The sequence below is a fragment of the Takifugu flavidus genome, chromosome 17, assembly GCF_003711565.1.
Source record: "Takifugu flavidus isolate HTHZ2018 chromosome 17, ASM371156v2, whole genome shotgun sequence".
Lineage (NCBI taxonomy): Eukaryota > Metazoa > Chordata > Actinopteri > Tetraodontiformes > Tetraodontidae > Takifugu > Takifugu flavidus.
The window spans coordinates 8,672,066-8,699,152 of NC_079536.1; the positions used below are offsets into that span (position 1 = coordinate 8,672,066).

The 27,087-nt window shown below is 44.1% G+C and overlaps 1 protein-coding gene across 14 annotated transcripts in view; it reads right to left on the reverse strand.

Annotated features, from left to right (window-relative positions):
- Positions 1–1,391: 1,391 nt before the first annotated feature.
- The window catches only part of sema5a (sema domain, seven thrombospondin repeats (type 1 and type 1-like), transmembrane domain (TM) and short cytoplasmic domain, (semaphorin) 5A), a 91,560-nt gene continuing 65,864 nt past the window's right edge, over positions 1,392–27,087 (reverse strand). For 6 of the 14 annotated variants that reach the window (XM_057012815.1, XM_057012819.1, XM_057012813.1 and 3 more), the window contains 7 exons: positions 21,865–22,090; positions 12,942–13,151; positions 11,171–11,341; positions 10,766–10,921; positions 7,490–7,534; positions 5,372–5,583; positions 1,392–2,572 (listed from right to left, as the gene is read on the reverse strand). In XM_057012815.1, coding sequence (XP_056868795.1) covers positions 2,453–2,572; positions 5,372–5,583; positions 7,490–7,534; positions 10,766–10,921; positions 11,171–11,341; positions 12,942–13,151; positions 21,865–22,090 — 1,140 coding nt within the window. In that variant the 3' untranslated portion in view covers positions 1,392–2,452. Of the gene's footprint in view, positions 2,573–3,774; positions 4,178–5,371; positions 5,584–7,489; positions 7,535–10,765; positions 10,922–11,170; positions 11,342–12,941; positions 13,152–21,864; positions 22,091–27,087 lie in introns of those variants that run through there. The other 8 variants (XR_008946831.1, XR_008946829.1, XR_008946830.1 and 5 more) reach the window with 8 other exon arrangements.

Consider the following 27,087-nt stretch of genomic DNA (forward strand, 5'->3'; position numbering starts at 1 on the left):
AAAACAAAAACACCCGGTGCTTTAACTTTACATGTTTTTTTAACAGCAGATTATTAAAAACCAACTCAGGAGCCTCTAAACCAGAAAAGTCATTAAAAAAAAGGTCAGCAGTGAGGTGCCAAAATGCACACTGACATTACTAAAAATAACGATGCTTTACAAGTCCTCTTTCTGGCTTAAATGAGCATGCGGTCATGCTAACAGGCTCAACAATGTACCGGTAATTGAAAAATGAAGGTCCCCTGAGGATGAAATCAGCCTTTTCACAGGCTGCAAACATTAAACTGGGCTATAAGTCTCCAATCAAGCCCATGTGCAGGTTTTGGACTGTGAGAAGCAAACTGAGTCCTTGGAGGAACCAAGCATGGACAGAATATGGTAACTACACATACTGTAGAAAGTAACTACCTGGGATTAATCCTCAGTACCATGAAGGTTCCAGTTTACGGTTCTCCACAGGGACTAGCCTAAGCCAGTCCAAGTGACTGAGCTTGTCTCAACTGGACATTCTCCCATAAACAACATGGAAAACTGATACTTTGATTTCTCTATAAATGGCAGCACTCAGCCGCTTACCCCTTCTGACAGGAGCAAGTCCTGCTCGCTTGACCTTTAGCTGTGACCTTTCGTGCTCCCTAAATGCCACTTTGAGAGCTTCATTTATTCTTGTCTGCCCTGTTGTCAGGGTGGAATGCCACATGACTGACCCAACGCTGCAAAGCTCAGGTTGCTGACAAATTTTGCAGCGATAAAAATGCTGGAGAAAGCTTGGGTCCTCTGCCAATTTTAGTGTGTGTGTGTGTGTGTAGGGTGGGTGCACTTTGTATGCATCAGCTAATGATTCCTCCATTACAATACGGTCAATGTGAATCAAAATTTTTACAATATCTACGTCTGAAAATTAAATCTGAAAAAAGAATATTGAGGCTTCATTTGCAAATTAGCATCCACCGTGCATGTCTGAATCACGTGCATGTGCCGATCCAGCAGCAGAGCCAGTACTGCCTCGCTGTCTCAGGTGCGTGCATGAACTCAGGCTAAGAGAGATTGATTCTGTTGCCTGGTGGTGCCGGGCTCTTACATGGGACAGCTCCTCACACCCCCAGCCGACCCAACAGCGTGGTGATTAATAGCACCCCTTCCATTACCCTCTGCACACAGATGGGGCGTCGGGTTGAAGGTTGATAGGGAACATTGGCATCACACAGACAAGGGTTGTGACTTAAGACAGTGCTCTCGGGATTTCCAAATCAGATACTGAAGAATCAAAGAGTCCTGTTATTTAATTTTCAACTGAAGTCAGTTTGTTGTTTTGAGGGCACAAATTTTCAATTAAATTTAAAAAAAACAAGTTCAGAAAAATTCCAAGAGAGGGAAAAAAAATGCAGCTCTGTTGTACGAAGCAATTTTTAATTTATGCACGGTAAACACAAGCAAATATGTAAAAGGAGGAGTTAGTCAGAAGTTAGAAACATCTGAATCGTGAAGGGATTTCATTATTTTAGTACACTGTACGGTTAGCACTCCAAGCTCGCTCTCACAAACACAACTTAGAAGGCTGACAAAACAGGGACCACTATCAAAAGTCTTTTTCTGTTGTTACAAAAAATAGAAAAATTACAATGAGCACAGCTAAACTCAGGTTGCAGGTTGATTTGGATCCTACTGATTATGCACATGAACTACGGCAGGTTTCTTTTCAAAACTCTTCATACACTTGAGACAGCTGAAAAAATGCATAAAAATAAAAACAAAAATACAGACATAAACTTCAAAATAAAAAACCTTTACAAATCCATATGTACTAATTAAAGTGTGGGAAAAAACTGAGGTTGAAACAGAAATGAATTGAACTAAAATTGACACAATGTAGGTTTCAGCTATCTACATCATGATTTGAGGACTAGGGGGGTAAAGATGAAAGCGATCCGCTGTTATCTTTCTTGTTTTTTTAAATTCATAGTTCCCAAATCGTAACCTGATGCAACGCAGGTGCTGCACGTACACCCCTGAACCCTGGAATGCCATCAACCATGCAAAAAGAAGACCAAAAACACAACAGATGAAGACATGCAAAGCCAATTTGTGGTTATTCCCCGTCATTACAAATACAGGCGTATCACAGGAAAGTTAAAAGAGATCATATTTCCCACAGTCTCTCTGAGTTTGCGTCTTGAATTTTTTTTTAACCCTCTTTTGGTCCACGTTGGAAAAATTCCAGTCATGAGTTTCTGGGTGAAAGTCACAGAAAAGATTTCCAAGTGTACCCCAAGGCACCTGAGAGAACGCGAGTGTTCCCCTCCAATGGCAACTGCGCGCGTCACTGTTTACGTTCCAGCTGCCGTAGAGTGTCAGGGTGGGAGGATCCCACGCATGGTGTCAAGAATAACGAAACAAAACACAACGAGATGTGGGCGACATGGGTGGTGTCCTCTCTGACCTGCTGTTAGGGTTAATAATCATCGTAAGTGTTGAGGTCAGTGAAGTATGCGTTGGTGTAGGTCTTTCCGGAGAGCTGGGGGTTGAAGTACTTGTTTCTTTCCTCCAGGATCAGGTTGTTTTTGTTGAAAGCCTGTTAGTGAGACGTATGGAGAGAGGGACAGGCGTCAGTACGAGTGAAATGATCAGTGGACCCGAATGGCAAAGCAAAAAACAAAACCATCCAGCTTAAACAAGGAAGAAAGGAAAAGTAGCGACACCAATCAATGGGAGGTCGCTCGGCGCATGAGGCATATATTTTGCCAAGCAAGGTCAAAGCATTTGCAAACAGGCCGAGTGGGTGGGGGGTGGGAAAAAATGATAAGCCACCACAAGGCTGAATTATTTTGCTGCGTGCCCGTATGTCCACCTCTGTCATCCTTAATACCCGGCATCAGCAGTTTTTATGGCCCTCAAATTGTTGGTCCTCTAGGACAAGCTAGGCCATAAAAATCGATCAAGAGAGGGTCTCTTCTGTTGAACGGTTAGCAAGAGTCAAGGGGGCATTGTCTTTCTCTCTGTGTGAAGTAGTAAACATAGAACGAACCTCTGATGCGGCTGCTCAATACAGCATCAGCAATTTGGCAAATGGATGTTCATATCCTGTCTGTTGGAAGCAGGCTGTGTCGGAAGCCCCTTGGGGCGCTGTAATTGAACGCAAGAGGATGCTACATTTGCCATCGATGAATGTTTCCGACTGAAACAACTAGGGAGCAGAAAAAAAATCATGTACTGTATTTAGCATCTCTTCAATTCTGTGTCTCTTGCGGCAAAGGAATCGTAATCAACGCTCCGCCATTCCCCTGATGGAGGTGGCGCGTCGCTGCAGGTGGCCTCGTGGCTGCCTTTAAACAGCTGTAGTATGTAGCTTGTTAGAATCCTCCATTCTCGCCTCAAGCTTTTTTAATTGGATGAAGACTGATTGCAGATCTGTGAGCGCGGTAAACAGAATTTGCCTAAATAATGAAGCGGCGTCGGTGATAGAGAGGTAACAGAGGAGCACATGGAAACAGCATCATAATTAGAGGTGCAACAATACATCGTGGACTGATATCATGGGCTTGGCAGTGGCAAAACATCTGTAATATTTGATATGCAGTGTCTAAAACCCTTCCACACATCAATTATTTCAATTATGGAATAACGGATATAGCGTATCATCACACCACTAATCAGTTGTTGACTGAAAACATCACACCAAGTCAAAACAGGACAAAACAAGAAAGACAAATGTAGAAAGAAAACATGCAAATGGAGGCGTTTGTTGAAAAAATAAGGAATACGCTTTCTTCTTACAAGCTGGGAAGGGGGACGGAGGAGGATGTCATGATGGAGAGGAAGTAAGAGCAAGAAATATTGAGAGTTTTTAACTCCAACCTGCCACACACAGGAAGTGCCACAGGAAGTGGGAGGGCAGAGCACAGTGGGAAGGAGGAAGTAGTGTCGGTTGGGTCGAAAGAGGCTGTTGGGGACGGGCGGGGGGTTAAGAAGCGGGGTGTTGTCGAGGTCAGAGGTCAGTGGTTAGTAGAAAATCTCCAGGCCTCGCATGGACACCCCCATGTTAGCGGAGAGAGGCTGGTGCATGGCGGGGTCGTCAAGCGGCAAAAGTACGGACACGTCTGGCTGCAGGGGGGAGAGGAAGGGGCAAGAGTCATCCTCAGAGACACTCTCAGGCTAAACTTAGCCTTCAACAGGAAGCCTGGAAACATGAAAGACTGTAAGGCTGCACCCTAATGCAGACATAGGAGTGTGAGTCAAGCTAAAATGCTGAAAGCTAAACCAGCATATGTTCTCTAACAGTAATGATTCCAATTTTAAAACTTCAAGTGTTCATCATTGCTCACGCAGGAGCACATGAGATGCAGATTATTGTTCTACACACTCGAGTGTTGAGATGCTGCAATCGTTTGGCAGGCGGCTCTTCCTGTTTGGTCACATCAGGTTACAGAAGTCATTCCCACCTCTATGTGCAACAGCAGTAACTGAATTATGTTCTAATTGCACGATAGTTTAACACTCCTCACACCTTCGATTCACAGTGAAATTACATCTGCAGGACACATTATGTCTGTCTGTTTATGGGAAAAGTGCCTCTGTAACACAAGTTTATATACGTAGCAGTTTTGAAGATGTCCGAGAACACAATGGAGACACAGAGGAAGGACAAGAAGAGGAGGAAGAAGAGACAAACTGTTGATTATTAACACCTGGCACAAGATGTTAAAATCAGCTACTGTCTAATGTTAAGAACAGTCCTCATTAACAACATTAGCTTCTGGCTATGTAGCTTTCGACCGGTAACCTTTGGTTAACATTTGTCATTTGTCATTATTTTAAATTAACTTCGAACCAAAACTAAAAAAAAAGAAACCCAACAAAACTGGGCCTTTGCTAGTTGTTTTATCAATACTGGAAACAATTTTAAAGGGTATTATTGAAAGATGATTCTAACATGGAGTTGGCACGGTGGAGAAAAACCACATTGTTTGTTCAACTGCATAAAACAAATGACCATAGTTGGACAGTTTAAAGAACTTAGATGGCTAATTTTGTAATATGCTGAAATTCAGAGCTTGGTTTCAATAAACCTAGTAGCCGTGGAGACGCATTAGTTCAGTGTGGCCTGATGTATCAATGAACAAATGGCTGTTTGTGTGATGAAAGCTGATGAACGCTGCAATTAGCTCCGATCAGCTCCAGTTAACAATGCTATTGTGGTGCACTGAAGCTGTCGAGAGGTGCGGCGTCACTGCTGATTAACCTTTTTGAGCATTGATAACTAATTGCATCACTACATGAACAGTGTACGATACAGGACACAAAGACGGAAGAAGCTAACTCAGACTGTGAAAAGGCTGCTGGGAAGCTGCTGACTGTGAGTGTGCACACGGACCTTGATGGCTTCCACCGAGTCGTACTTGTCCAGCTTGTTGATGTGGTTGGTGATACTGGTGTTGAGTGGCGCCGCGGAGATCGGGTGGATGACGGTGGCTTCGTGCGCCTGCTGCTGGTAGCGCTGGCAGTACGAGTAGATGAGCAGAGTGACCAGGCAGCCCAGGATGGAGCTGCTGAGGCCAACAGCGATCATGTGGAACAGGTTGAAGTCTAGGGGAAGAGGAGGGACGTTTATGTAATTTTATGATAAAAGAACAGATACTTCTTTGAATTGCTCTAAAATTATGTCCTCATTGCTACAATCACATCCCGGAAGTAATTGTTATTGGTATTACAATCAAAAGAGTAGAAAATACAAAGAATAACTTTTTTTATGACTTTTCTCCAGCACATTAGAGAATAACTATCATCTAGCACAAAACAGAAAATGTATGTGTTTACTGTGATTAGGGTTTGGTTGTTTTTGTAACTTCTTTTGTCCCACCCTGAGCCATTGATTGACCCTCAATCTTCCTTCTTAATTTCGTTGCACAATTGAATTGTATATTAACAATTAAAGCTTTCTTCTTCTTCAATGTAACCCTGCAGTCCTCAGGTACTGGATTAAAGTTAAACGCCTCTTTCTTGGAACAAAATTTATTCCCCACCTTTATTTACAACTGCTGCCAGCCTGAAATGAAAGCGTAATAATCCTCTTTACTGTATTTTTTTTTTGCACCGCAGCATCAGCAACAGTATCATTAATGCACAAAAACCCACTGAAATGTCATTTTCCAAAGACTTCGGTTTGAATCTACTGAGAAATAAGTGTGCTGTCAGGCCCAGGCAATGCACTCTTTCGTCATCAGAGCAGTCCTCTGCTGCTCTTATTTATCTGTAAAATAATAGGAGGGAACAGCGGTTTGTTTGTTTGCTCAGAGCATCTTCTGAAAGCTGCAAAACTCCCTCTAAGACTTCCTCCAACCACAGATGTGGGAATCTCAGTGTACACAAAGCTACACAAAGCCTCGGGCCTTTTTGGCATTAGCATATCATAGCGGGTGTAGGTAGATGGTGCTAAACAGTGGTGGGCCGTCAGGGCCTGCAAGGCCTTCTCTGCTGGCCTAAAAATATCTGAATCACAGACTGATGTTAATTATATTTTGTCCATGAATACGTAATAAATAATTCCAAATGGTCTGTCCGCTTTCTTTCATTGCTAGCCCCCTGGTTGTGCTGCTTCCAGATGTGTATTTTCATATTTAAGCATTTAACCAATTACATTTCAGCCACTATTTGTTGCCAGGGTCAAAGAAATCTGCCTGGAGGCCTTCACAATCAGTTCTGCGGGCCCTGTAGCATAAAATAAATGTTGATCAAACTGTTGCTTCAACCAATCAGATTTTGAGTTGGCGACACCAAGGCCCTCTAGCAGGCGTACGGAAACATCAGCGTATTCACACGCTTTGATTGGATAGTCAGAGAGTGTACTAGCCAGAGCTAGCAAACTGCATCTGTAGCGAGCTGCACAAGCAAAAATATTGTTGTGTTGATTTAATAGCTGTTTTGTCAACCCACAATGGCTGAAGTAGGAGAAGAAATGGATTTGGTTGCAGATTTACTGTCAAAGCCATTGAGCGAGAGAGGAGCCGATACGAGGAAATCTATGAGGCTACTGAACGCACCGCGGGCGCTCCGAGTGCACAAAGAGGTCCAGCACAAGATCCTCGTGCACACTACCGCCAACTCCACGGCAGGATTCTGGACAATATTATTTGCCAGATTTCAAGACCACAAAAAACTGATCTTTGTCACCCTCCTCAACCCCCAGAAGTTTCGGGAATAGCGGAAAAATTTCCTACATGCAGCCTTTTCCAGCTTAGCACAGAGCCATGGAACACTTTTTGATCTGCCTCGGCTAAGAACAGAACTGACTGTAATGTATTCTCTCTCTCGCTCACTTACACATTATTGTACCTCTATGTTTATGAGGACTTTCATCTACATAATACATTACCCAGCTCCATAACTATCCCAACTAACCCTCCAACCATGTCCTCACTGCTGCTCAAGATATAGTAAACACACACGCACGCACGCACCCACGCACGCACGCACACACACACACACTAATTACCTCCGCAGCGCCTGTCGTCTTGGCTTGAACGTGCAATGGAGACTTCTGACAAAGAAGCAGAGACAGCAGAGGTCGGATCAGAACACAAACAAGCCCGTCCGTGTGCTGAATGTAGCAGGACAAAACCGCGGGAGCAGATGTGTATTTAAAAAGAAGCAGCGCGACCTCATCAAGACTGTGGCGCCTCCAGCGGCCCATGAAAGCAGCTCTCATTAGGTGAAATGCAGTACATGACACTGCTAATGAATCCTAATGATGTACCTTTCCCATTAAAGGGGATGGATTATAAGGTGCAAAGCTTTAAAGTACTATTAAATCTCCACTACTTCATCCAGATAACTTTCCATATTTATTTTACAACAAAGACTTTATAATGTCGACAAATTGATAATTAATTAACAATAAATCAGAACTCTTCTTATAGTGGTTAAAGTGATACTGTCTGAAAAACATAACCTTTCTTTCAGAGAGAGATTTATTGACATCAGTAATATATCAGTAATTCTGGTGACAGCAGGTGTGTGAATGTGCACGTACTTGTAATTGCTACATATTGAGTACCAAAATAGTCATTCCAGTAAAATAATGAGGACATTTTGGCTTGTCCTCAAGGACTGTTTGAGGGGTAGGACATGGTTTAAGGTTGAGGTTAGAACTGGCTTCCGGTTAAGGATACGGTTACGTGGCTACTTGGGAGGGTTAGAGTTGGGAGATAGGTAAGGCATCTGTTGGGGTTTCTGGGTTGTGTCGGTCGTTGTCCTGCAGGGGGTAGAGTGGAGCGCGGTTGGTGGCGGCTGGCACTGTGGGCGGGCGCGCCTGTGGGCAGTTTGCATCTTGCTGCCTGTTTGGGCAGGTTGTGCCTGCCTGTCAGTGCCAGGGTGTTGTCGTGTGTTGAGGTTCCTGCAGTCCAGGACCTGCAGTCGAGGGGACTGCTTCTGCCTTCCGTGTCTCTTGGGCACGTTCGGGGTCTTCATGCCGTTTGCTGGACCGGCGAGCGTGCCGCGCCGGACTCCTGAGTTCTCTGCAGTCCAGGGGAACTGCTTCTGGGTGAGGACTCACCGGTAGACCTGGGGAGGGCAGACGCCGGCGGTCCTGGAGGATTGTTTCTGCCTTTAGTGTCTCTTGGGCGCGTTCGAGGTCTTCATGCCGTTTGCTGGGCCGGCGAGTGTGCCGCGCCAGACTCCTGAGTTCTCTGCAGTCCAGGAGGAATGCTGGTGGTGGAGGACTCACTGGTAGACCTGGGAAGGGCAGACACTGGCAGTCCTGGAGGACTGCTTTGGTTCCCTGATGTTTCCGTGGCCCTGGAGGGCCGCTCCTGCTCCGTGTTCCCTGGAGGGCCGCTCCTGCTCCGTGTCCCCTGGAGGGCCGCTCCTGCTCCCGTTGCCCGGGTGGGCCGCGTTTGTTCCCTGTGCCCTGGAGGGCCGTGTTTGTTCCCTGTGCCCTGGAGGGCTGCGTTTGTTCCCTGTGCCCTGGAGGGCTGCGTTTGTTCCCTGTGCCCTGGGAGGGCCGTTCCTGTCCCCTGCGCCCTGGGAGGGCCGCCGCTGTTTCCTGCGCCCTGGAGGGCCGCGTCTGTTCCTTGGTTGCCATGCAGTCCTGGAGGGATGCCCTCGTGTTCTTTATGTGCTCCCCCCCTGTAAATCAAGCTGTTTGACCACTCCACCATTGTGTCCTGGCCTGCGTTCGGGTCCTGTTCAACCCCTTCTCGTAACAGCATCATGTCTATGAGAGTTTTTACAAAGATAGCAGTGCAAGGATGTGTGTGTGTGTGTGTGTGTTTGTGTGTGAAAGAGACAGAATATACGCAAGATGTTTGCGCAAGATCCAAGGTAGTTTTCTATGTCAACTGGACTGGGTTTCTTCTCTTGAAGATGTTTCGCCTTCTATCCAGAAGGCTTCTTCAGTTCTGAAATCGCTGGGGAGAGAGCTTGAAAATATATAGCCCCTGCTCTCTCAAGCTCTTTGCAAATTAGCAAACATGCAACATGTTTCCCTTGTCTGATTTAATTAGGACTGTACAATGTGTGATTAACGTTTAAAATTAGCATCAAAGTTTTAAATCTGTGTCATCCGGACAGAAGTCCGTTGACACTGTAACAGAATGTGGTCGAAATGGGTCTTTTAGCAGCCCTGGCAGGTGGGTTGCCCTGGAGGGCCCATAAATCTTTCCTAGTAAAAATATGATAAAACCCCTACAGTTGATTTTTCATTGTATTGACTGCACAAGCAGCTCCTGTATAACGTATAATAACACAATAAATGTAGATTAGTTGTGGGTATTAAACAGTATGTTACTAAAAATATCATCTCATTATCTTGTAATGTGCATTAGCATTTATATTAATTAGAAATTCTTCAGATTATTTATGGAGGCTAGGCTAACAATATAAATTCTAGAATATACTATTAAAATCTCTCATTAAAAGAAATTATTGGCAATGATCCAATAATTCAATATGCAGGTTGATTTTTAGTGTAATCATTAGTATCTGATTTAATTACAAGGTAATTACTACAATAATAGAACACTTGCTTTCGCTGAACAGGGATAAAAGAGACAATAAATAAAAATACAGATTTTCCAGGCACAACCTGGAGCTCTTTCTCCCACCTCCTTGGCACTTTTTAAAAAAGTAAAACTGCTGGTCTAAGTGCTTTTGACACGGGTGGCCTGCTCGACTCTTGCTCTCATAACAAAACTAATATAGCAGCAGGAAAGTTCAAATGAGCAGAGAGAGCCCTTAAGTGTCGCACCTCCATTCACACCCCCGTGTAATCGCCTGCTGCACTCAGGAGTCCTTGAACAATACTCTAATTTCTTCCACTTCTTAAAAGTGCTGCCCTGACAGTGAACCTGACCTTTGACCCAGGAAGTGTCCCTCAGAGGGCCCAATAACATATTTCATTATCACAGGATTCTTGAAAATGAGTTAGTGCCATGGGCATATGGTGGTGTATGACGCAGAACGAGTGCATTCACTCGTGCGTGAATGACTCAGACTTTGTGTGTATTTGTGCATTCATAGGAGAAAGAGAGAGAGAGAGAGAGCTAGAGAGTGTGTGTGTTCTTGTACTTGCGAGTGATCAGAACAAAAGGGATTAAGCATTCTGCTGTACCGGTTGGGTGCTAATTTATGTAAATTAATGAATACCTCTGCCAATTTTGAAATGTCAAAACCTTTTTTTATAATCTTCATTGTTGCAAAAAACAAAAAACATCAGATCTGTTGTTCTCACAAGGACAGGAACACAAGTATGTGCGTGTGTGCATGCACTCACCAGGTATAAAATTAGAATGGGGGGTGCAAGGCCTTGTCTCGCTGTTGTTGCCCAAGCACTGGTTTCCAGTGGGAAACAGGACGTCGCAGTGGCGCACACGCATCTGGGCCCCGTTGGAGTCACAGTGTGACCACCCTGACCAGCTGGACCAACTCTCTGGAGAGGGTGATCACAGGACATCTTACTGCCCTGTGTGTGTTTTTTGTTTGTGTGTGTTTTTGTGTGTGTGTATGTGTTTGTGTCCATATTCATGTGTCAGTCTCTGTGTGACCTCGGTTGTGCATCAGTCATGCATGACTGCCCTCTGAGGAACTAAAGAAAATAAGCAATGAACCTGTGATGGATTGGTGGCCGTGCTGGAACCCCGGGCTGCTTATCTGTGTGTGTGTGCGTGTGTGTGTATACCTGGACAGGGCTGTGTATTACACAGAGCCTCTTCAGTGTGAAGGCCCAAGCAGATGTCTCCTCCATACGCTGGAGGAGGGTTGCTGCAGGTTCGCGTCCTCATGTAGTGTCCTCCTCCGCAGGTCACAGAGCACTTGGACCATGAAGACCAGCAAGACCAGCTGCCGTCCACTAAAGCAAACATTAGAGAATTATTTTGTGCTAATACTGTAAAACAAGGGTATATCATCAGCGTACTGCTGTAGAAATCACTCCCAGGATATTTTAACTGTGATTTAAAAATAAGCAGGAAGCTAAAATCTGCTCAGCTCTTCCTGTCTGACCCCTGTCTGAACTCGACTCCCCCTGATGGATAAAGATAAATACAGTAAAGTTTCACAGCATGCTGTGAGTTAAAATCAACATTCAAAGGCCTGAAAAGTTCATGACAGCAAAAACAGAAGGTACAAATGAGTCAAGGGAGAGATGAAAAAACAAGGTGCCGTAAACTGGGCGCCACAATTGGACACGTATCAGGTAGTAAGAATATGTCATTCTGGTCAATCAATTGAATAAAACCTTTCCCTGGGGAGTGAAGTTCCTCTTTTTCCCCCAGAACCGCTTGAAAATTGCTTTTAAAGACCAGATGATGGCTAGCAGCGCAGCACAGGTAATTGAAGTTGCCAGTGGTTTTTGTCATCTCGGTGTAATTTCTCTATCACAGACTGACACGCGAGTCGATTCTTGGCCCTCGATGACGGATCATCTCATTTCCAGCACAGGCTGGTGGGGAAAAAATAGACTGGAAGACACAGCACATTCTCCCTCCTTCACGGAGCTCCAGTACCTCTAAAACACTCCAGCTCCTCCCTCTCCTGCAGTTGGCCTCCCTCAAAGTGATTGCTCTCAATCCCGAGGACCTCAATTGAGCAAGCATTAGCATTCCTTGTTGCTGATGCTTGGCTAAGCTTGCTCCTTGAGGGAATAAACTTTTAAATAAACTTCTAAGAATGCGCTACAGTTCCTGTGTGCTTGGACAGATCAGGTTTAAAGCATATCTTACGGTAGCACGGAGATGTTAAAGTGCACTGAATCAGCCTTCTGCTATTGAATAAAACAGATTTGATGCTCCGACAGCCGTCCAAAGTCTTCCCCGGAGCTGATAACTACCTTCCCTATTAGCGGCCGTGCTTGAGCTGCTGGGAGCCCAATGGCTTCACCGAGTGAATTAGCAGCCTGTCAAGAAAATATCGATGCTCGCTCACTCGGCTGCTCGCACTCATCCTGAGAGATGACGACGCGCGTTCATGGTTTTGTGTTGGAGTGCCAGTGATCTACTCCATCCAAGGTGCTTGAGTGACAACTGTGTGACAGGTTTTTCTGGGTACAGGTGCATCAAGCTAAACCTCAAATTTCCACCCAGACAGCTCATTTCCCCTGTCACGTTTGGCTCATTAGAGAAACTCCAGTATCTTCTTTCTAAAGTCTAAAGAAACACATTGTCTGGAGGCTTTTAACAGCCGAATACGGCCTCCTATGGCTGACAGCGTAATTACCCCACGATGTGATTACACACTTCAGTATCGCAGGGATTCGTCCCTGATTCTTGGTGCAAATTAAGGTCTTAGTCACACCGCTTATCTGCAGCTGATTTGTGTTGTGCCTTCTGATGTGATCACGTCACTTAGGGATTGTGTTTTTATGCCCATTATACAAAGAAAAACAAGGGTGGCATTTACGGCGCACAAAGAGTAAAAACAGGACTAAATGTCTACAGGAGTGGGTTTCTTACCAGGACAGGGAGTGATGTTGCACTCCTGGTATTCCTGTGCCAGCCCCTGACAGGTCTGACCCCCGTACTTGGGCTCTGGGTTGGTGCAGGTTCTCTTGCGGCTGCGGATCCCCCGGCTGCAGTCCCTGCTGCACTGCGACCAGGAGGTCCAGGACGACCAGCCTCCGTTCATGGTGTTCCCGGAGATCCTACCGAGGCGGAGAACGTCTCCTGTGTGGGAAGAGTGTTGACAGGGTGACAGTGTTGTCAATACTTCCAGGGTACAGTGTCATATCAGTGCATTTCTCTCCTCCCAGGGATGCTGTATAAAAAAAGTTGAGCTGAATTATGTGCATTTGTTTTGAGGGCAGCGCGTGAAAAGCAGCTCTCGTTTCTGAAGTGTTAGTGTTTCACTTCAGCTTATTAATGTTCAAGGAGCGCTCTCATCATTTGTGGGCATTATTTTTTTTAAATACCGTTATTCTTGCAGCACAGCATTCTACAAATTCTATTCAAATTGAATTGTGAAACACCCAGTCAGTCCATTACAGAGACTCTTCGGCAGTGGAACAAAGTTTAGTCACCTAATAATTGTGATGTAATACCTGCAAGTTGGCAATATGCCATTGCTTTTAAAACCAAATGTCACAATTAAGAAGACAGTTAATACATTGTCTTAAATTTAAACAAATTGGTCCTTTAATTGAGTCACATTGACATTTAAATAAAGCTATATTATTGCAGAGGATGCTTTTAATGGATCACAAGAGCTTTTCAACAAGTTTTTTTTCATTTTTGAGAAACTTTGTGCACAAGCTTGAGCACCATTATTGTTTAAATATACAGCTGTATAGGGTTGGTTTGTCACTGTAGTGGAACGTTGTTGCAACATGTTCTGCCACTAATGTTATTTTAGAGAGAAGCATCTGGTTTAACAGCCCAGGAAAAAGACTTGACATGTTATAAACTACCTCTTTAAAATTGCCCAGCATGGATGTAAGCGTGTTGCTCAGAGCACATTGACAAAGAGAAATGAAAGAGGAGGCAGCCAACATGTAATTCTTGCAGCATATTGTAGTATAAGCTGCAGCGGTGGCACAGCCGTGGCATCAGACATCATCAGCGTGAACCTAATCCATCTCTAAATTCTTTCCGGCCTCCTTTTCCTGCTTCTGCAGATGGATCACTGGAACCAAGTGTGTCCCATCAATTGGCAGACGCGCCCTCTCAGACGCGCCCTCTGACTAATCTGTGTACTTCCATCTGGAATGACTCGAACAGGTGAGTCCTATTGAAATATGAGACAGAGGTTTTTATTAAACTATAATTACAGCGCGCATTCATCAACAGAAATAAGCAGAACGAGGGGGAGAGACAGAGCTTTTGGTCTTTTTCAATGAAAAGTCTGAACTAATATCTAATAATCATTCCCAGTGAAATTACAGCCACCATCCGAGCGCTTCTTTTGCAACAACTGAACTATATTCTACTTTTTGCGATAGCAATCACTGCTGTCTTCGCATAATCACGTCTGGTTGGCTCGTTTTGCTCCTCTCTTCCTTCCTGATTTCCCCTTCAGTGTCTTCACTTAGCCCCTCATCACTCCCAATAGAACACAATCCCCCCCCCCCAATCTTTCCTCCCCAAAGGTTAACTTTGCCACCCCCCCACATGTTTTGTCAGCGTGCTCTTTTCACTGACAGATCTGTGACGCTGCTGCTTTTGCCAAATGCTTGACCTCCTCATAACTAGGGACAACCTTTCTGATGCACAGGCCATCTCAACCCCAACGTGAATGGGCTCATCGACCACCCCCCTAAGCTGATTCTGAGCAGGCAGGGATATGGATGCTTCCACCTGTTGCTGTGATCCAGAGGGGCCAGACTCCTGTTCTCCTCTGGAGGTGGTGGAACTGTGCTAATGTAGCAAATCAACTGATTGTGGTACGGTAGATGCTCAATATTAAGGTAATAACCCCCCCTTCTGTGCACCCGTATTTAATATTCACACACAAGAGCATCAAAATATTCTGATAGTGTGGTGTGGTGAAAGATAATGAGTGTTATTCCTGCAATTAAGAGTGGGAATGATGAAAAACACAGCGCTGCTGGAGCCGAAGGGGTGACAGTTCACACGTGCGTCAGTTGTATTGTAAACAATACAGCAATAAGAACCATTTCCTATTCCAATGCCGTGATGGATGATCTCATCCTCTGTTCATACAGGCTGCAGCTTATTCTTCCTCTGCAGCCGGAACATTTCTGTCTGATAATGTTGTTCTGTGAGCTCCCTTCGAATTGCTGCCGGCGGTTTCAAATCTCCTGGTGGTTTTTTTCAGAAAAGCAGCGCGCCTTTCTCCCGCCTTCGCTTATTTAATTCGACACCGTCGATGTCTTCCCGGAGACACAGAAATGCAAAGCGGAGTGAAAAGGCCTGTTTTCATCTGTTTAACAGCATTAATGTCCATTTCAGTCATGGACTTGACTCACGTTGACCGGTCAGGCGTTGACCCCAGATTGACCTCATATCCTGGGTATATTGTTGATGCTGCTTCATGAGAGCTGCTCTCCATGCTGTGTGGAAGTAGGAGAGCTCACGCTTTCACACGGCAGCATGGAAGTATTGATCTGCCAAAGAACAGCAAACGAATGCTCGCTTTCCTGAGGAGAAACTAGAGGGACGCAACGCAACAACCACGCAAGAAACTAGGACACGTGTTCCTCCTCCCTACCGCTGCTCAACCTTACACCCTGCTCAAAGGCAAAACACACTATAAACAATGTTAAGAACTCCTGTGAGAGGAGAGAAAGAACCACACATGTGTGAAATAAAATGGGAGTCTGGAGGTCTACAGAGACATGAAATTCTGTGCAATCGTGAGAAAACGACAAGATGGGAAGCAGTAAAAAGATGAGTAGCGGCAGCACTGGGTGGGTGTCTACGGTAATGGGCAAGGGGGGAGGGCAATTTCCTTCGAGACAAACAGATATAAGAAATTAGGAGGTGGGGCAAAAAATGAACAGTCGTGAGTGATTTTCACACAGGAGTAACACCAGACCACACCAAGAGGAGGGGAAAAAACACTCCTTTAAAACTGGCCTGATTTCACAACTGCACATTTACTCCTCATTACTCCAGCCAACTGCTCAACAACGGCTCCCTGAGGAACAACCCACACCTCTTCATTCACTGTGTCTATGCGACCCCTTTTAAGGCATTATTGCCTCTTAAAAAAAGCCTGTCGGAACAAGCCCTGCTCAGGAAGGCAACTGCACGACACTAGACCTCAGGTGTGCTGAGTGATTCTTGACCAGGAAAACAGGCATCCTTGAGGATGAAGCAGCTAAAAGCTTGTAAAGATTGTGCAACGGCCATCAGCAGCACAACGTGCACAACTGAGTGCAGAAGCACAGAAGCTGTAAGATGTTGTTCAAAGTGTGTATTTGTGTTCTTTGCATGCATTGAAACCATTTATGTTGTTGAAAACATGCAGTAGAAGTTCACGGTAATTTCTTCATCATTAACTTTAAATCACACTCTGCTTCCATCACTGCCAACAGCTGACGTGCAGAGTTTCTGCAAGATGGTGGGCATCAACCTTTAAAAGCTACTTATTGTTTTCACAATGTCTGCACGTGTGTGTGTGTGTGTGCGCCTACGTGTTTGTGCATTTGATTTCCGGAGTGTGAAACGTGATCAAGGTTTCAGCCTCTTTCTGGCAATTTAACTTTGACTGCACCATCAAAAAAGCATCTAAAGTGTTTGCCAATGCCCCAAACGGCAATAACACTACTAATAACTTTGACAAGAAAATGAAGGAGGCTAAATGTGCGGATTAACGCAGGAGCCTCCAGGCGCAGCAAGGTAAATGAAACCTTGAACTTATGAAATGTTATTTGGAAAAATGTGGATTTATTGTGACTGTGGTTTACAAACCAGGTCAACTCCAACAACAGTGGAATTGCCCGCAATCAGTGAAGCGGGCATGAATTTCCACTTTCCTCCAAAAGAATGTTCTTTCCATTAAAGACTGACTGTGCACAACTGTCGAGTTGCAAGTCCAAATATGGTGAGTTCACAGTCAAGTCGGCAGGTTGATTTTAAAGATTTCACTGTGGGAAATTGTTGCTGCACAAAGGCAGCATAAGCGGCACAGCGCTTCAATCTGCCACAGTTTCAGTAATGCATCCGCCTGGGTTGTTTACCATGACAACACCTTCCTGTCTGCATTTTACCCAGCAGCTTTGGTCGCGCATCCCCCCACTGCCCATGTTTCTTGGTGGAATTCATGCAGTTTGTTGGGGATGAAGTTGGGCTCAGGAAGGTAGGTTGTTCCAGCCACCATGGATCATTGATTAAGGGTTGTTTTTTTTCCAATAGACTCTGGTGTGTTCTTTATCTTTAGCAAATATTGTTTGCTGTACTCCAAAAGATGCAAGCCTCAGCCAGGTGGGGAACACTAGTCCAACAGACCATGGAGGCATGTCTGCAACACAGATAGTTGAGCCATCATGCAAAACAGGCTGTGCATCGATGTCGCCTGTGTTTATACCAGGGGTGTCCAGACCAGTCTTCCAGGTCCACAAGCCAGCCAGGATTTCTCTCCTACCCGCTTCCAGCTGTGGTGAAAGTAATTACAACATGTAAACATCACAAAGTTCCCACAGAAAATTGAGGGGGGGGGGGGGGTTTAAGAAGACAGGTGAATAGTCCACAGTTAACTCTGAATATGTGAAAGCAGAGTTGTTCATCTTTGTTGGAAGGTGCAATTGTCAAGGCCCAATGTCATTCTCTTTCCAATAGCTCGGATTTTCATTTGTGACTACAAGGTAAAATTTGTCCAACGTGTATCTTTCTTTCTAACCAGACGTACAGGGAGCATTATAGCGCTGCACAGTCCAGTCTAAAGGACAGAATACAGTAGATTCAGAGGACGTGGAAGACATACAAATAAAGCCACGACAAGAAAGTTTGGGGAATTAAGAACTTTTCTTTTTCCTTTTAAGTGGTTTTCACATGAGCACCAGTGTCTTTCCACCTCCATCATCTTCTGTACTTAAACTGAGATGAGTCTATTTTTACCCCTAACAACCCCACGCTCTGCTCTTCTCCACTTCCCTCCTCTCGGTCAGCGTTTGATGTCATTAACACCTTTTGTCTGCTGTAGTTTTGTGCCTTTCTCCTTCTCTCTTGTTCTCTTTACACAGCTGACTGTCAGACGGAAGGTTCCACCTCAATATGAGCCTGGCCCTGCGTCAGGTTTTGTTAAAAGCAAGTTGTCCCCTTCCTCAGGCTTGTTTGGGGGTCAGGCTCTGGGATTCTGTAATGTATTCTCAGCATTAACAACATCTTACTAGCATGTATATATTAGTTTTGCTAAATTTAGCATAGGGAAAGAGCATGTTGATGTAAGAGAAAAAGCCAGGACTCTAAGGACACTGCCGTGGTTTTCATTCATCAGAATAGTCCAGTGGCACCGCCTTGTCGATGCCTAACATTTGTGCAGCAAAAAAAATATTTATCATTTCCAAAGCCAAAAAGACACCAGCCTTGATGTCAAATCAGCTGAGGAGAATGGCATCTGGCTCCTCACACCTTGGAAGAATGAAGCCATCAGTCACTCACTCAGGTCTGACAACATCAGCGACTGGAGACCTTATGCGGCAACATCTCTTAATGCATCCTTTCACCTTTGCGTCTGTTTAATGGGGCTACAAATAGAAGGTAACAATTTCAAAGCCTTGCAGAGATGAAAAACAACACTGCTAAATCACCAAAACTACCGACTGACAGGTTAACGTGCCATAAATGGAAGGATATTATTTCTATGGACATATGGCTTTATAGGAACCTGTTGGTTTGTGCAGTGTACAGAGGTTTTTGCATTTGAGGATGATTGACACACAGATAGTTGGATTGAGTCCTAACAGCAGCTGTTTGCAGGCTGGCTCATGTTAAGAAGTCTGATGGGCACTACGGAAATAAGAGCAAGAGGGCATCAGGCAAAAAGTTTATTTTAATCTGCTCTAATGTGGACTGCAACTATTAACATGCCCCTTCATTCATAACGTGCTACAGTAGCAATGAGTCCTACAATCCAAACTTAAGGAGCTTATTTTATGGCTATTTTATGACCAACTATCAGGCCTGATGAACTTCCAAGCCTCACACGAGTAACACTGTTGTATTCTCCGCCATTTTCCTCAGTCGGGTCTCTTTGGTGTGAAAGCTCATTCCACCTCTTAGATCCGCTCGGAAGGAAGAGAGGTCACGGTTGGGCTCCGCCGAAAAGCTTGGTACAATTTATTTATAGCCAGAAAGCAAATCAGAGCGAGCTATGAAGGAAAGGTAAGAAAATGGAGCAACGCAGGTGCATCATGGGTGACTGAGGAATGGAAGCTTCGTCCATGCTTCATTCACAACATTTAGAAAAAGAGGGCGTCACGTCTTTTGACCCAAGAAGCTAAATTTAAAAACCCCGAGACCGGACAAATAGAATAAATATGTAAATTAAACATAAATTTTAACAAATGGATGATTACAACATAAAGACATGTTGCATTATTTAATGACAAAATAGAGAAAAATGGTCCGTGAAGCTCTGTTTTATGAATTACATTTGGAAATATGTGATTAAATATACATGTCTATAGGGTAATTATGAAAATAGTATTTAGTTATCAGTCAAAGATGTAAAATATGTTCAAAGGTGAAAATGGGCTTACAAAAGAATTGAAGAGGGCTTCAACTAATTAACTTTGTGCTATCATTTATTCCTGATCAATGATTTAAAGCAAGTCAGTATGTTATTGAAGATCCTCATCAGGGCCCGCCTGAATCGTATATTCATCTATTTCTCATTACGTTTGGCTTAAACACGCAGTTCCAGATGGAGGAGGAATGTCTCTGAAATATCAGCAATGGGGACAGGACGCCGGGTTAAATCAGCCTATCTCTCCCTCACAGACGAGAGTCCCAGGTGTGCATAAATGACGGTGAAACTCAGATTGTCAAATGTCAGTATTATCTGATGGCTCTGATGCTCAGAGCTACAAACAGGCTGGCATTCTATTTAAGATGAGATGTCTCTCTGTGATAATCTGGAGAGCCATGGCAGCAAATTCTACTATTGCATGTGGTTTACCTTCACACCTTCTCCTCGAGTCTGTCCTCTTCTGAAACTTTTTGCCTTTTTTTTGGCTTTGTGGATGGATTCGGGCAGATTGATTCGTTTGCCTGAGCTGGAACTGCTTTCATTGTTCACGCGTGTCTGCTTCATATGCTTGGAGGACTTTGGGGGAAAAATGTTAGTGAAACACTCTGGCTTTATCTCCAGAACCTGCACCTGGGTCCCTCTGTTGCACCAGGAACTAAAGGAAAGCAGCAAATGTTGGATTGAGAGCTTTTTTGGATCAAATACAATTTTTTTAGCGACTCCTGTTCCTATAACGACCCGTTATATAAATTCTTTAACCAAAAAGATGAGTGTGTGAGCGTGTGTGCAGTCATAATCGAAATTCAGTCCCCAGATGCAAATAGTAAATCTTTATTGGGTGACGCGCCATTCTTTTGGGCACTTCCCTCCTTCACACAGGGATATTTACCCTGGTGGCAACATCAATATACCCCAGCTCTGTGACAGTAATTATTCTGCAATGGCAGTTTCCTTTAAGGAATGCTAAACGCTCTCTGAGGGGCTCAGCCCCCCCACACACACCTCTCCAGATGAATCACATTTAAGAATGGCAGAGACGAAAACATGGATGAGTGGAGTCCATCTCCTTTTTCTGGCAGTTATGACCTTGAACCCCTCGAGGAGTGAATCACAGTGATGCTTCCATGTGAACAATCAATGTAGCTGCACAGCGACCACATATTTGCTTTGAATATAGATGATTGCTCTGAACTATTAGATAAAGACATTAGAACGGGATCTCTGATACTACTCGGCTTTCACATTTTGCTACCATCAGCTAACGCTACATTGTAGCTTTAAAGGCTATTTTTACTTCTGTGCCTGCAGCCTATTTTTAATCTTTTATGTTAGTGCTGCACATGGGTTTAACATTTAAAAAATTGTAAATATTATCCTTTCCATTTTACTTGTTTACACTGGAAGATTTGCATATAAAAATCATTAAACACAGTTTAATTCATGAAGTAGACACTGGGTTGATAATGAAGTATCTATTTTGGGGAACTGTTCCATCTTGTGCTGCTACATAATTTACACCTTAACACGCTGCGGTTACTGTTTGACATGCCTAATCTTTGTGACTATATATAGGAGACAATTGAGTTCACAAAGTGAAAGTGTGCAAATAAATTAATTCAAAACCATTTTAGCATTTGTTTGAGTGTGTGAGAAGAACATACTCTGGTATAAAGAGGTCGATTAATTATCAGAAGTGAAGAGAGTCGTAGAAAAGGGAACCCCGCTGATGACGGACTTTAGGGCTAACCCCATTTCATTAAAGCAGCAGGTGGCGTGTTCATGGCGGACCACCCTCAGATATACTCAAAGCAGTAGCCGTAAACTACCTACAAGCCTGCTAAAATTAAAGCCGTGACTCAGCCTCCTACGTCTGCTGTGCCACCCTGCCAGTCTCTTCTCTGACACGAACGCTTCCACTCAACATCATAAACAAGTTCTCAATTAGCAGCCAGCTTGTACAAACACTTTTAGCATTCAGCGGTGGCGCTGAAGGTTTGCGGTAGGAAGAGATGAACTGATGGATAAGAAGCTGGCGTGAGCTTTTGCTGCATCGCTGGGGCAGAAAACAAGTTGTGTGCTGTTTGATTGGCTTTGAGGATTGGAAGCTCATTTACAGATCTTGCGCTCACATCAGCTGATAAAGAGGGAAACATAAACACGGGAGAGGTCATGTGATGCTGATTAGGATGTTAAACTTGGGCCAGAGATGAGAAACGCTGATGGACTCACCGTCTGTGGAGCAGCCCGTGGACCCGTCACTTGAGCAGTAACGCATCTCGATCCGCTGCCTTCCCACCTCCAGCAGACTCGGGTCGGGGATGCGAGCCTTGCAAGTATAGCGGAAGCGCTGCTCGTAATGGCCGCCATTGTCGGAGATGTTAACGGGTGTCCAGGGGGTCCAGGGCGTGGTCTTCTTCAGGTCGGGGCAGGGGAGGGTGTTGCAAGACTGATACTCCTGCAAGATGGACGGATGAAAACTTTATGACATTTATTCTATTACAAAAAACTGAGATGAGCTATCTTTCCTTTCTCAACTGTGAATTTAATCACAAAGGAATGTTCCTTTTTTTACCCAGAATTCTAAAAGGTAAAGCCTTTAACTGAGGTAGCATTTATATATGAATGAACGTTAGTTAAAGTTAGTGTTTGTATATGAACTTTCAAATTCCCATCATATTGTTTTTTAACCACATATGAGGTTTGGAAATTGTAATTCCAAGCATTTAGTTTTTTTGTGGGTAAGCCAGTTATCCAAAAGTCTTCTTATAATAAGAAACATCTTATTTTTGAGGAAATGGGGAGCAAATTCTAAGGGTCTTTCCAGCTCCTTCATTTTGCCAGATCTATTGCTTTTCGTTCATCCAAAAGGATGCTCTGATGAACCTCCTGAGTCTCATCCTGAGTGTTTATCTTCCCGCACACACAGGTCAAGGGCGTATTCATGACGGCCCACTTGCCAAAGGTGTTGGCGAGCGAACAAGCGGGTCACGAAAAGGTCATGATCGAGGGTCGATTCATAAAGGAGAGGACAGCGAAGAGAGAAAGGACGGGAGAGCTGACAGGAAAGGATAAAGAAGCGGCAGCTGAAGGAGTAAAAGGGCAATAACGGCGACTCTTTCTTCCAGCTGTATCGCAGGAAAGGGAAATGCTAGACTAAAGCCCCACCGGGCTCAGTATGCGAATCTCATTCAGGAGTGGAGTATATAATTTCCCTCAGCCTTTCTTAGACAATCTTTATTTGAACAGCAGTTGAAAGAAAAATAGTCCCGCTTCCCCGGAACATTATATATCATGATGTGATTGGGGAAGATAATAGGCAGGTAATGGACCTCTCTTCAGGTCAGCTAAATAAATAACAGGGTGGAGGTAGAGATACTTGAGGAGGAAATGACACCATGGGAGAAGAGGAGAGGTAGCTGCCACCCCGCCGCCCCCACTCTTGTTTATTTATGCGGAATGGCCCTTGAGTGACTGCCAGACCTTGAATAAATATGATAAGAGCTTTCTGCACATCCATCAGGCTGTCACATGGGTCAGGCTGGCTGGTCAGCTGAACACTTCCTACCTTTTCTTTTACAATTCCTCCATGTCTGCATTTATCTCTCTCTTTCTCTGCTTATGAGTGTCGCCTCATCTTTCTCGCTGTCCTTGCTCCATCTCTCCCTGTCTCTCCCTATCCATTCCAGTCTCCGCCTTCCCCCTAATGCGCTTTTCTCAAGGTACCAAGGTTAAAATCACAGGGAGGAATTTAGATTCTGTTTGGGGGCCCCGTTGATGAATGAGTGTGTCGCCTGCTTCGCACTTCCTGCCTTTCCCCGTCTTACACGGTAATCATTCCCAGACATTAATATTTAACATCATCACGCGTCACAGAGCAGACCTCAATCTCTGATAATCTGCCAGTAATGAAAAGGAGAGGAGAAAAAGAGGCTCCTGGGTGTCGTGTCGTCACCTCCGCTGAAAACAACATATGGAATAAACGAGCAGAAAGAAGGCGAGCTGTCTGAGTGTGTTTGTTGTGTGAAATTGTGACAGCAGCTTAACATCGTTAATATTTAATGGGCTTTTTCCCGCCCCTGAACTCTCTTGTGACTGGTGTCAATGAGGGCTGAGAGATCCAAAGGTGTTTACAGCTGCAGACAGAGGGAGGTGGTGAGCGTAGGAAGCGCCGGACCCTCCGGAACACTTCAGCAAAATTCCTGGGAATTTCACAGTGCCGCCATATGGAGACCGCCCATGACTTTTACAAAGAAATGCAACAAGGTAATTTCTATGTGAGTAAAATGCATCGTAAGCAGCTTTAGAACAGAAGAGAAGGGTCCCCAGTGGAGGTTGTTCAGCAGAGGGACTAAAGGGCAGACACAAAGTCCAGACAAACTGCTGCAGCACCACTTTAGTGTTTCATGATTTGGATCTAAATGATTCTGGTGATGAGTTTAAAGTCCAAAGGGATCATCACGCTCCTGTCTCACTCTTATTGCATTCTACTGTACTGTAATGTACAGTTACCTCTGATTTTGCATTCATTTTACAACTATATGTTTCAAATATAAAGATTAGATACTGTTGCTGCCTCAACAGAAGTGATTTCTGACACCGACAATAATAAAGTCAACTTAATCATGTTCGGGATGTCAGGTGGGTCAATCAAAATCGTTTAAAATAGGGCACATTTCTGTGCATAGCTTTATGGTTTTTGTCTCACAGCCAGCTCAATAAGTAAATCTTTATGCTCAAAGATCTTATGTCGCTCCATGATATCAGGTAGATAAATTCATACAAATCAGAATGAAAATAAATCCTTGAAATCTCTTTTTAAAGCAGAAGGTTTTGCTTGATGAATGAACGTAATTATGGTCTGAGGGACAATCGTGATGGCCCAATTATTACCTCAAACAGATTTATTTTTAAAAAAACGGCATGCTCATGTTCAAAGATATCATGAATACACTAAGAGGAGTTGTGATTTGGGTAGATACATTCTCACTCTGCAAACTGCAGCTGAATTAAGAAAATTTGTTCCTTCTCCAACGCTGCTCTACTTTATTTATGAAAAAAGTCCAATAAAAATAGCTGAACGCTCTGAGCAGCGCTGTTAAAAAGGCACATACTGGCACATGGATACGCATGCGCTTGTTAGCATTAGCTTTGTACAATCTATAGGTCCAAGGTATGAAAAATAGAGAGAGAAGGTTAAAGACCCATAAAGTTGAGGGACAGTGGACAGTTTATTGCTTTTTTGGTCTCTTATATTGGTTATGCAGCTGAATACAAAATCAGAAATAATCAAAAACCATCTTCTCGCTTCCAGGGAGGTGTTTTTATGACCTTTTGAATAATGCATTAAAAATGAACCTGAAGATGTGAAATAAAAGAAGTTTTCCATCTGAACAAACAGGAAGAAAGCTGGAGCAGGGGGGACTCACTCACTCACTCACTCACTCACTCACTCACTCACACTCACTCACTCACTCACTCACTCACTCACTCACTCACTCACTCACTCACTCACTCACTCACTCACTCACTCACTCACTCACTCACTCACTCACTCACTCACTCACTCACTCACTCACTCGTTTTGGAGGAATTTATTTAAATGAGCTCTCTTATTCGGCACCATTGCTGCATGGGAGCGTAGATATGCATGATGGGTAAATACAGAGGAGCGCGTTGCTTTACAATAGCTTTAACAGACATCTGCTCAGAGACCAACAGCAATGTAGCTTCGCTTAATGTGGCTTTGCTTAATGTGGCTTCGCTTAATGTTCTCTACAACTGCATGCCAACGGTCGGCATGGACGTTAATAATACAATTCTGAATGTCTAGGGTATGTCTATGTGTATGGATGAAGGAGGGATTCAGATGGCTCACCTCCGACTAGCAAACGGCTCCTGCTTATTTTTTGAAAGTGTTGCTACCCTGGGTGCCAAAATCGTTAAAGCGGTGTCCTGTTTGCAGAGTGGGGAAATTTTGCTGGGCTTTACAACTTCAAAGGACTGTCTGATGGTCAATGGTTGGGGATGGTTAAGGTTAAGTTAAATATCTGGGCAATGCAATTGTCAATAAAAGGCAACAAAGATATAAATGTGAGGATGTGTGTGCACATGTGTATGTGCATGTGTCAGAGAGCGTGACTGGGAAGTACCAGACCATTCTGATGAGTGTGAAGATTGAAATCCACGGTGCGTTTGTGAGGAGGTACAAAAGACTCTCTGTGCTGTCTGGCCAACTGTGGGAGGTGAATAATAAGAAGTCAGGCCCTTTGAGCTTTCCACCCTCGTTATAGTCATTCTGCTCTGACCTGCTGTGCGTGTCTGTGAGGGAGAGAGCAAACATGGAGGCCGGTGAGCAGAGCTCAGAGGCTTCCCTTAACGGTCCAGATGTGATGGAAGAACCCTCTTTGGCGTCTCAGAAAAGTTCGACTGGCACACTTGTGAGAAGTTGATCCTCCCCCTTATCTTTTCACCGATCTGATTCCATGATGACAACACTGTGTGTTCACATGCCAGGCTACCCACACAAACGCCAGGTACTTCATTTGACAGCCTGGCTGTGCTGCAGGATTTTTCGCATATAAATAAAAGAGCTTTGGTGCCATTAAGCAACTCTGCACATCATTACGTTTGCATGGAGCGTATTTACTTCATTTTTTTTGAGATTTAGTAGAGAATAATGGGCCTTTTTGATCTCTAGAAGTGGGAGAAGTGCACATAAAACACCAGAGACAAGTCTGAAGCTAGGAATGAACACTAATACCAGCACGGTCTTAGCAGACAAGTTGTAAAAATACTTCACAAATTTTATCAAAACTGGCAATTTTTTTACATTAGCAAATGTATTTGACTGCATTGAAGCAAGGCATTTGAGTCCTTTGCTCTATTTAATGGTGGTCGATCTTGAGTGAGTGAAGTGTTGTTAATATGAAACGTCAATTTGAAAATGCACGACTGATTCATTTACTCAAAATAAAAGGAGAAATTAAAATTTGCCACTCTCAGAGAGATGAAAATTGTCTTAACATTTTTGGTTTGGAGAAAGTGCTGCTTTTATGGGGCCACTCAACCCCAGCGGGAGCCACCTTGGGCTCAGCCTTCAAATCACATTAAGTAATATGTCTGTGTAGATTCTCAATCATCCAGGTCATTGTATCCAAGGTAGTTTTCTATGTCAACTGGACTGGGTTTCTTCTCTTGAAGACGTTTCGCCTTCTATCCAGAAGGCTTCTGGCTTCTTACTCAAATGGGTGTTCAATGAATCTTGTGCTGTGCACACTCATGACATTTACTTTCTCCTTCTTTGGCCAGTTTTATGCATTTGCTGCACAGAAAATAATGTAAATCCTGATGTATTAGCAGTAGATCTTTATTGTTCATTCTGGAGAAGATCTTTTTAGCTCATGAGCTCTGCAGTCACATCTGAACAACATCATGCAGGTGACACCATGTGGA